We start from the raw sequence: 9024 nt of genomic DNA on the forward strand, positions 1-9024 counted from the left end.
TGTGATGAAATGAACTAATATTTGTAAAGTGCTGACTGGCATTACTTGCACATAGTAAGTGCTGTTAAATGTCTATGAAATAAATTTGGCTCAGTGGATTGAGCGTCGGCCTGCGAGCTAAGTGTCGCTGGTTCGATCTTCCAGTCAGGGCACATCAGAGAAGGAAAACTCTGACTCCAAAAAACCTCCGCTGCCTTGCGGCATACCTCTTCAGGGGAAAGGCTAAGGGAGTAAACCCCGACAGAAAATCCGGAGCCGGAGTCCCTAAGGCGGTTTGACGTTGTAGTCAACACCGGCAACTCCTGCGGCGCACCTGAAGCCAAGCTGTATTGACTCCGTCTTTCCCTTGGACCCTTCAGCTGCGAAGAGAGGGGGGGTCTGCTGCATGGGCAACAGCAGACCCTCCATATCACCCTGCCCAGGCTCTGTAGCTTCAGCTTCACTGGAGAGGACACTCCAGCGTCATCGCAAGATGTCGATTCAACACGGGAGGAGACAGATACCGTGTCACTCCCGAGTCGGACTGCACAGCCATTCTCGGCGGTGCAGATAGACTCTTAAGAAGCTACACCATCGTCTCTCGAGACGGACGGCTGCCCACGAATTCTGTTCCCCTCAGAGAATCTTCAGAAGAACTGGAAACTTCTTCACTGCCTGTCTCTGCCTTCTCTTTCTTCATCCCTCTCCTGTGCTAGTCTTACTCCTGGCCTCATTTCATGTCTTCTTTAGTCAAGCTACCTGCTGGCCTTAGCATATGCTTTTCTTTCTTCTCTTCTCTTTTCTTTTCTTTCTTTTGTTATCCTCACCGGAGAACATGCTTATTGATTTTAAAGAGAGGGAAAGGGAGGGAGAGAGGAAGAGAAACATGGATTTATTGCTTCTCCTACGCACCCCAACCAGGACCGCAACCTAGGCATCTGCCCCAACGGGGGAACCTATGACCTTTTGGTTTACCCGATGACGCCCCAAACAAATGAGCCACACCAGCCAAGGCCTATTCTCTCTTTCTTTAACACTCTTCCCACACCCACTCTTCATGTTACAACTTCATATCTCAGCTTAATTGTTACTTCTGCCTTCAAGGACCTTCCAGAGAATGCTTAGTTTCCTCCATTTTACCCTCTTATAGCCATAATGTTTATCACAATTGTAATTGCAACTAAATGTTTTAGACTTTTTTTTTTTTACTAGATCATCAGTTTATTATTTAAAAATGTAACTCAGAAACAGCCAGACGTAAGAGATGCATGGGGCAAGGCATGGGAAAAGGGAAAGGAGCTTCCGCGCCCTCTCAGGCCCGCCACTCTCCCAGCACCTCCACATGCTCGCCAATCCGGCAGGTCCTAGGCTATTTAAGGTCTGCCTCCCACTGGGCTGTGAACTTCCCCTGGGGAAGGACTTACAGGTGTTTCCTGTTTACTGCCTATCAAGAAGCTTGCACAGGGTGGTCCCTAGTGGACCGCTGTCGAATGAATGAATAAAAAACCTTTTCAGTACTGTCTCCTTTAGGTAACTGATCCAAGGTTGCACAGCTGATCCAAGATTCGAATCAAGATATTCTGGCTTTGAAGCCCCAGGTCTGACCACCGCACTGACTGCCCCTTCCTCTCCCTCAAAGCTGCAGCTTGAACGTTAAGTGCTCTGGGAGGTGAGTTTAAGGAGCTATAGGTTTATTTGCTGAGGGCCGCAAGCCACAAGGAACCGGCGCCCGGTGCACAGGCCTCGGGCCCAGGGAGAGGGGAACCCATCACGTTTATGCTGCAAGGCCAGCCACCGCCGCACCCCAGGGCCGGAATGCAGCCGCGCCCGAGTCCCAAGCCAGCAAAACCCAGCAAAACCGCGTTCACCCCTGGGACTGACGTCAATGAAGGCGGGGCGCCTCGCAGCAAGACGCGAGGGGGGCAGGCGGGGTGAGGGACGGAACCCGGACGGGCACGCCCCTCATCGCTACTCCACCGGTGATTGGACCCGGGAATCTTCGCACTCTGGTTTCGAGGCCGGCGGAGGGAAGGGGGAGGAGCCATAACACGCCCCTCGCTCTCTGTGGTCGCTGATTGGGCCACGGAGCCTCCGCGTTCGATTTGGGGAGGCTAGTTTTGGAGCTCGCATCAGGGCTCGGCTGAGGATTGGCTGTTTCAGCGCTGGGGAGTGCTTTCTCCGGGGAGTCGCGGCTGTGACCGAGGTGGCCGGCTTCGGGTAGCCAGGTACGTAGGTCCGCGATCCAGCTCCTACTGCGCTGGGAGCGGGCAGGAGGGCGAGCTGTCAGAGCCGGGGAGCCGCCGGGACCCGAACCCCCAGATCCACCTAGGGCCCGTTGTGCAAAGCGCCACGTCTGACCCTTGGCTAGGGATGTCGTCTTGTGACCTCGACCAGGATTCCCCTTCCAAAGCTCTCGTCCCGTTGGTGAACGCCGCCCCGTCCTTATGAACACCTACGAGACAGAAGCCCAAAGCTGCGCCCGCCCTTTCGAACGGCCGGGTAGGGGTAGGGGTTGGGATAGACAGATCTTAGCTTGCCCCATCCCGATTTGAGGTCTGTCGCCGCAGCCCTTCAACGTGGTGAGTAATAGCTCTAATTACGCGCGGGGCCATGGAGTGAGGATGGCACAGAGGCTGGCTGTGGAGACCTGACTTTCGGTCCCTGTACCTTCCAAAACCTGCAGAAGCAGATAGCGGTCTCCTAGAGGTTTCAGAGCCTCCTGGGTCCTTCCTCGGAAGACCTCGGCAGCCATCTGGCGGGAACAAAAATAACAGTGGTTGAGAGCGCAGGAGCTGGGGTCAGACTACCTGGGTTTTCATATCCTAGCCTTATCACCTACTACTTGTGTGACTTTGGGCAAGTTACTTAACCTTCCTGAGCTTAGCTTTCTCTTCTGTAAAATGGGTATAGCATAATATCTCCTTATAGGGGTGTCACACGGATTAAAGAAATTACCCGTCTGAAAGTGCTATTCCGTACTTTACTTGGAGCAAGGTGCCTCAATGGCAGCAAAGATTTAAAAGTCCACAGAGGACTCCCTCTCCCTTTACCCTCTTCTCCCAAAAATTAAGTCCTCTCTTGAGGGGGCGTCATGATAGTGGGATGACAAAAATGGGTGGTTAAACAGCCTTTCCCTTACACCCTGCAGCCATAAAATAATGTATTGGGATGGATGCTTCCAGTATACTTTATCTCCCTTATCCCCTTAAGGGTTATTTATTTTCAACCTTCTGACCATGAGCACACTGAGGCAAGGGAAAACTGGGGCTTGCCACAGTCACCCAGTTATTAGTTGGCACAGCCAGAATTCAGGGTTCTTGAACTGTTGAAGAGTTATTCCTGGATCTAGTAGGACTTTTATCCCAGGCCATATCTGAGAATTGGTCTGGGAGAAGGGCTCAATTCCTTTCTCCACCTCCTGGGACACAGATTTGGAGGCCATCATATGTCCAGTTCTCTCAGGCATGTCTGGCTGAGGCTAGGCCCTTCCGGGTGGGGGTAGGACATGCATCCCTTTGGACTGGGCCTCCCACTTGAGGATTCACAGATCTTGGCTGCTGTCCAGTGGCATGTCTGTGCAGGGAACCAGGCCAGGGCCACAAGTGTAGATTTGGGCCTTGGGCCAGAGCCTTCAGTTCTTTTTCTAAGAGGCCCTTGGCCTCCGATTACAGATTATTCCCACCAACAGGGGCAGCTAAAGGTGGTGAGCCAAGTGAGGAGCCGGTTGCTGCGTAGCTCATACGAGTATGTTCTGCCTCTTGTGCTTACTTACGCCTCCCTAAGACCACAGTGTGCATAGATAGGTGTCTTAACTGAGCTACATACATTACAAAGATGCTCAGTTGTGTACCATATTTATAAATTGTAAATTTATTGCATGGTGAGTCACTTTTTAAATATATTTTTTTGTTAGAGCTCTATAGTTCCTTTATTGCCTGTTTCAAAACTGAACTTTATCACTTTAAACATTTGGTATTTACTTGGGGGGTTCATTTTTAACCTAGTGTGTGTCAAATGGATTTTGCAATTAGTCTTAACTTATTTGCTCACAGACCCATGCTATCTTTTTTGTCAGTTCTGAAATGAAAGATTCATTGTAATCTTTTAATAGCAGTGAGGTTTTTATCTTCCAGTTTAAAAAATACCACTGTTAGAGTATATACTGACTTTTCTGGATTCAAGTCTTATCCAGGCAATAAGGGGGAAAGTAACTATTGAACACATTGAATGATACAGGAAGTTTCTTCTGATAATAAAAGTGTTCTGATTCAGTTTGCCCCAAGTTTAAAGTCTACCTGATACAACCAATTTTTATTCTCATCCTCTCTGCTGTCTGAACCTCCAGGTGGGAGGCAAAGCCAAGAGTAGGGGCCTCAAAATCTGGAGGTGCCACTCCCATGCCGAGGCTCATAGAGTGTATGGCTGGAGGCTCAGACTCTCCCCAGGCCGTTTCTCTTTGGACCGTTTGTAACTCTAACTGAGCAGCTGGAGGTAGGGCCTTGCAGGGCCTTTGCAGCCCTGGTAGAGGTAGCTGGGACTGTCTGGGAAGTTAGGCTCCAAGCCATTTCCTCCCTGAGGCAGCTGCTGCTATTTGATCCTGTTGCCATTCTCTCAAGGGGAGGGTGAGATAGGAGTTTGAGAGAAGAGACATCACCCCTTCTCCCACCACCCAGACCCCCTCCAGGAGTCTCCCCCAGGCTTGGCCATAGCCAGCGGAGGTCACTAGAATACTTTACAGCAGTGAGTTCACTGTCTTCTACCAGACCCCAACCCCACAGCTCACAGCAGCAAAGCAGTGTCTGGCCTCCAGGGAAGATTGAGGAGAAGAGCTACTGGTTGGGGTGTCTTCTGACACCTAATTAGCCAGACCTGTCCACACATGTTTCTTCTAGGCCCTGGCAGACAAGCAAACCATCTCTTCTTCATTTAGACCTAGCCTTGTCATGGAATCATTGACTCTCAATACCAGCCCTCAGAGACCATTGGCATCAACCTGTTCTTAGGGATGTAAAGGAAAACAGGCCCACAGAGACATGTGAAGTGCCTGAGGCCTCTCAGCCACTGAGTGGTAGAACAAGGGCTCAAACCCAAGGCCTCTGACTCATCAGCCAGTGCTCTGTGCCCTGGGTTGGGTTGTAGTTCCAGATTTCTTTTGTGGAAGCTGGGGATCTTCCTCTTCAGACTGCCACAAGTTCAAAGCTGGGGCAGCCTGTCACCCAGGGAACAGCCCTGACATTAGTGAAAAGATTAAAATAAATTCTGCACCCCGCCCCTGCCTCCAGTGTGGGATGTTCAGTGTTCTGTCCCTGCTGCTGGTGGGTTCTCCCCTCTGTGAATTAGCACTTCTCACAGAAATCACAGGAAGAAATGTGATTTCAGCTGCTTGGCTATGAAGACAACTCGGTTGTTTAAAAGCCTTGGCTGCAGTCAAACTAGGTTTTGGCCTTGGCTGAGCCCCTGGTACCTGTCTGTGTCTCAGTGTCCCTTTGCTGCCTGTGAACTGGGGTGAAGATAACAGTGCTTGGTTCCTAGAATTGTTTTGAGGATGAAATGATATCAAGCATATTTCCTAATACAGAATAAATGCCCCGTAGTTAGCTTTGATTTCTCTTTATTAACCTGAAAGTGTTACTTGGAGACTATTATTTTCTGGTCACAGTATATATATATCATCCAGCTTTGGGAGTTTAATTACCACACATGTTGGGTTTTAACTGGATTCCGAGAATAGTGCCTATGGTGAGGCAGGTTTTAAAATTCCCATTTTCCAGATAAAAAGTACAATTCTTATAAAGGTAATTTATCTGAAACCCTTCTGCAGGTTTATTTTAGTTATGAAATCTTTTGAAAAAAAAGAGAGTGGGTTTCTATGACAGAAGGCCTAGAAACTGGGACAGAGAAGTGTAGAAATTACTGGAATCGGGAGGGTGGCTATTGAGGTGAGGAGGAGGAGGAGGAGGAGGAGAGGCCAAGGTAAGGGAGGGACAGTCATTATCTGGGAAGTCAGAATGGGATGGAGAGATGGTCCCAACACTCTGGAGAGTTTATTATTCAATGTAAACTATCTAGAACTGAGGGAGATGATTTAATTTTCATTTCCTGGATAGGGGGTAGAGGCACATTGACATGAGCCTTTCATTGAATTTTTCTTAAACATTTCAGCCTCTGCCCTGCTAAGGGTATTCTAGTACTGTGTATAGCCTCTTGTGCCCCTTTCTCTCTGTGGTCTTTTGGGACTCTAGTTAGATCTGATTGGTCTGTTTCATACTGTTTGCTAAATTATACAGTTGTAAGTACATGAAACAGTTTATTCTTGTATAATTATTAATTATTGTAAACCTACCTTTGCCCCACCTTGTATGGACTTGGTTCATCTCCAGGGGCTTGAAGATAGAAGGTAGGGTAACTCTTGTCAATTTTATGGATGGAAAAGCAGAATAGCAGGACATTGAGCAATCGCGTCTTCACTCAGTCCTCATAGGAACCCTGTGAAGCTAATACACTTAAACAGGAAGCGCCTGCGGTGTGGTCACCAGCGAGTAAGTGGTGGAGGCCGCCAGAAGCGGGATTCCAACCGGGGTAGCCCAGCTCTGCAACCCCTCTCTACTTCTGTGCTGTAGAACCAGGGCCTCAGCGTCAGAGATCTGGATTCGGTTTCGCAGTTTCCTCCTCTGGGGTGGGGAGGATGGACACACCTACCTCGTAGGGCTGCTGTGCTCACATTTCAACGGTGTGAGGTGAATACAGCTCTTTACAGTGGCGCCTGACACACATTAAGCGCGCACCACGTTTCAGCTGCTGCTAGTGGTGTCATTAGGACCAGGGTACCTGGGGTCTGCCTGGACTCTAGAGCCAGACAGACCTGGTTCTCCTGGCTCTGCACTTACACAGGACCTTGGACTGTGGGCAAATCATTGAGCCTCTGAGTCACACTCCTTCGTCGGTCAAGTGGGGATAAACAAGCCTGAGCTCGCAGGTTTCTGTGACTTAAGTTAACACATGGGTCAGACACATAGGCACTCACTCTATCATAAAGTGAGGCTGTCGTTATTAACATGTCCCAAGGTACCCTGGAAATTAGAGTGACACTCCACCTTGGCGCTGCAGAACAGCAACACCACAAGTCCTTGCATTAGTCAGGACCCCCAGGTTTGGGAAGGGCCTGCTGAGCTGCTGATGTCTGTCCGTGCTTTCCTTCCTCAAGCACCCAGGATGGGCACTCCGGCCTCTGTGGTGAGCGAGCCCCTCCCCTGGCAGGCCCCGACAGAGGCTCGGGGCCGCAAGCAGGCATCAGCCAACATCTTCCAGGACGCTGAGCTGCTGCAAATCCAGGGCCTGTTTCAGCACAGCGGGGACCAGCTTGCCGAGGAACGGGCACAGATCATCTGGGAGTGTGCAGGGGACCCTCATATGGCAGAGGCTTTGAGGAGGCTGCGCAGGAAGAGGCCCCCAAGGCAGAAACCTCTGGGCCACTCACTACACCATTGCAGCCGGCTCAGGTGGGTTCCTGGGACTGGAGGGCTGAGGGAGGGAGACCTGTTCCACCATTTCCTGGCTGTGGGACCTGGGGCTACTGACCTGGCCTCACTGTAAAGTGTCTGCCATTGGGGTTGTTACAAGGTCTACACAATGCCTGCCACATGGTTGGCAATTAAAAGGTTTCTGTTATTATTGGAGTCATATATTACCCTGTGAACTCCCAGGGGAAGGGGTGCCAGGGTCCTATCAGTGCCACCTCATTTCAGTGATTCTTTGTTGTTGTTTATTGATTTGTTAATGATGACCAGTCAAAGTGATTCTTAACAGGTAGGAGGGACTAGTATTTGGAAGTGGGGAAAAGAATCCTATTTACCTGTTAAAGAGGAGGTAACATTCAAGAGTCAGCCTGGTGAGAATCCTGGCTGTGTAATTAGAGAATATAGCATAGGAAAGTATTGTAGAGGCATCAAAGGTTAAAACTAAGAAATGTTACCCTTTACTTTCCCTAGTCATCCACCTCTTTGCTTAGGTCACTCCCAGCCCAGGAACAGGGAGCTCCCCAGAGATCAAGCTGAACCACATGGCCCAACCAACTGCTATGGATACACTCTGCCTTCATTCCTTCTCTGGGGCCCTTAACAGGCCTTCTGAAATCATCTAGGTCCCTATTAATTCCAATTGGCTAGTAATCCCTACTTAAGATACCTTGGTAAGAATACTTGGTTCCTCCGGTCTCATATGACACATTGATGTCTGCCATGAGTACAGGATGAGGAAGTTGGGAAAAATATTGAGTGTTGCACACCCTGATCTAGTCCAACTCTCTTGATAGAAATCTGACAGCTTTTGCATCATCATGTAGCACTCTGGGGGCAGATGAGACCAGAGCCCTGGTCTCCTTTTGCCCCAGTGTTTTAATAGTTTTCATATCAAAATCTTTAGTCCCCATTCTATCCTTCCTGTTGATGTTAGCCTAGCATACTCTTGTTTCCTGCAGAATCCCAGAGCCCCGTGATCCACTGGCCGAAGCACAGAGCAGTGCCACAGAGATGGCTTCCAGCGATCAGTATCTGAACACTAGGAGGACAAGTGCCAGGATCCGTCGGAACTGGAGGAAGCCAGGCCCCACAAGCTACCTCCATCAGATCAGACACTGATCCAGGGAAGGCACTGGGAATGGCAGTATCTTCCCCAGGAAATACAGGGACTTTTGCCAAAGGGCCAGGGAAGGTGGAGGAGGAAAAGACTTGAGGCAGACAGCCCCACATGCTGCTGCTGGCCTGTTCAATTCAGAACAGGGCTGGAGGTGTCCACTGAGCTCTACATTGTGTGGGACCCATCCCTCACCAGGAGAAACAGCGACCCTTCCCCATCTAACACTATACTTGGACTGCATGATATTGTCCTAGGAGTCAAGTGACGGACACTCAAACTAAGCTTCTCACCACTCCTGCTCCTAACCTTACTGCTTACGACTGACGGTCCAGAAGCCTGTCTTGTCCTACACCCCTCCCATATCAGGTCACGCAAGGAACCTGGTTTAAGTGGCAAAATAAAACATTTGCA

At 49.8% G+C, this 9024-nt stretch overlaps 1 protein-coding gene across 3 annotated transcripts; it reads left to right on the top strand.

Annotated features, from left to right (window-relative positions):
* The first annotated feature begins 2102 nt into the window (after positions 1-2102).
* On the top strand, positions 2103-9018 carry AVPI1 (arginine vasopressin induced 1). Of its 3 annotated transcripts, none has more exons than XM_090277877.1 (3): positions 2103-2204; positions 7184-7478; positions 8456-9018. In XM_090277877.1, the coding sequence occupies exons 2-3, from the start codon at positions 7192-7194 to the stop codon at positions 8613-8615; spliced, it is 447 nt and encodes a 148-aa protein (XP_090134003.1). In that variant the 5' UTR covers positions 2103-2204; positions 7184-7191; the 3' UTR covers positions 8616-9018. The 3 variants fall into 3 exon arrangements, with proteins under 3 accessions (XP_090134003.1, XP_090134004.1, XP_090134005.1); XM_090277878.1 differs by lacking the exon at positions 2103-2204 and adding an exon at positions 2211-2558; XM_090277879.1 differs by lacking the exon at positions 2103-2204 and adding an exon at positions 5959-6518.
* The last annotated feature ends 6 nt before the right edge of the window (positions 9019-9024 follow it).

This window comes from Furipterus horrens, unplaced genomic scaffold (assembly GCF_987537825.1).
Source record: "Furipterus horrens unplaced genomic scaffold, mFurHor1.1.pri manual_scaffold_5, whole genome shotgun sequence".
Taxonomy (NCBI): Eukaryota; Metazoa; Chordata; class Mammalia; order Chiroptera; family Furipteridae; genus Furipterus; species Furipterus horrens.

Excerpts from the sequence above, each read along its gene's own strand:
- AVPI1 (XM_090277877.1), top strand. The coding sequence starts at position 7,192 with ATGGGCACTCCGGCCTCTGTGGTGAGCGAGCCCCTCCCCTGGCAGGCC. Across the intron at positions 7,479-8,455 it reads CACCATTGCAGCCGGCTCAG|AATCCCAGAGCCCCGTGATC; the intron begins GTGGGTTCCTGG and ends TGTTTCCTGCAG.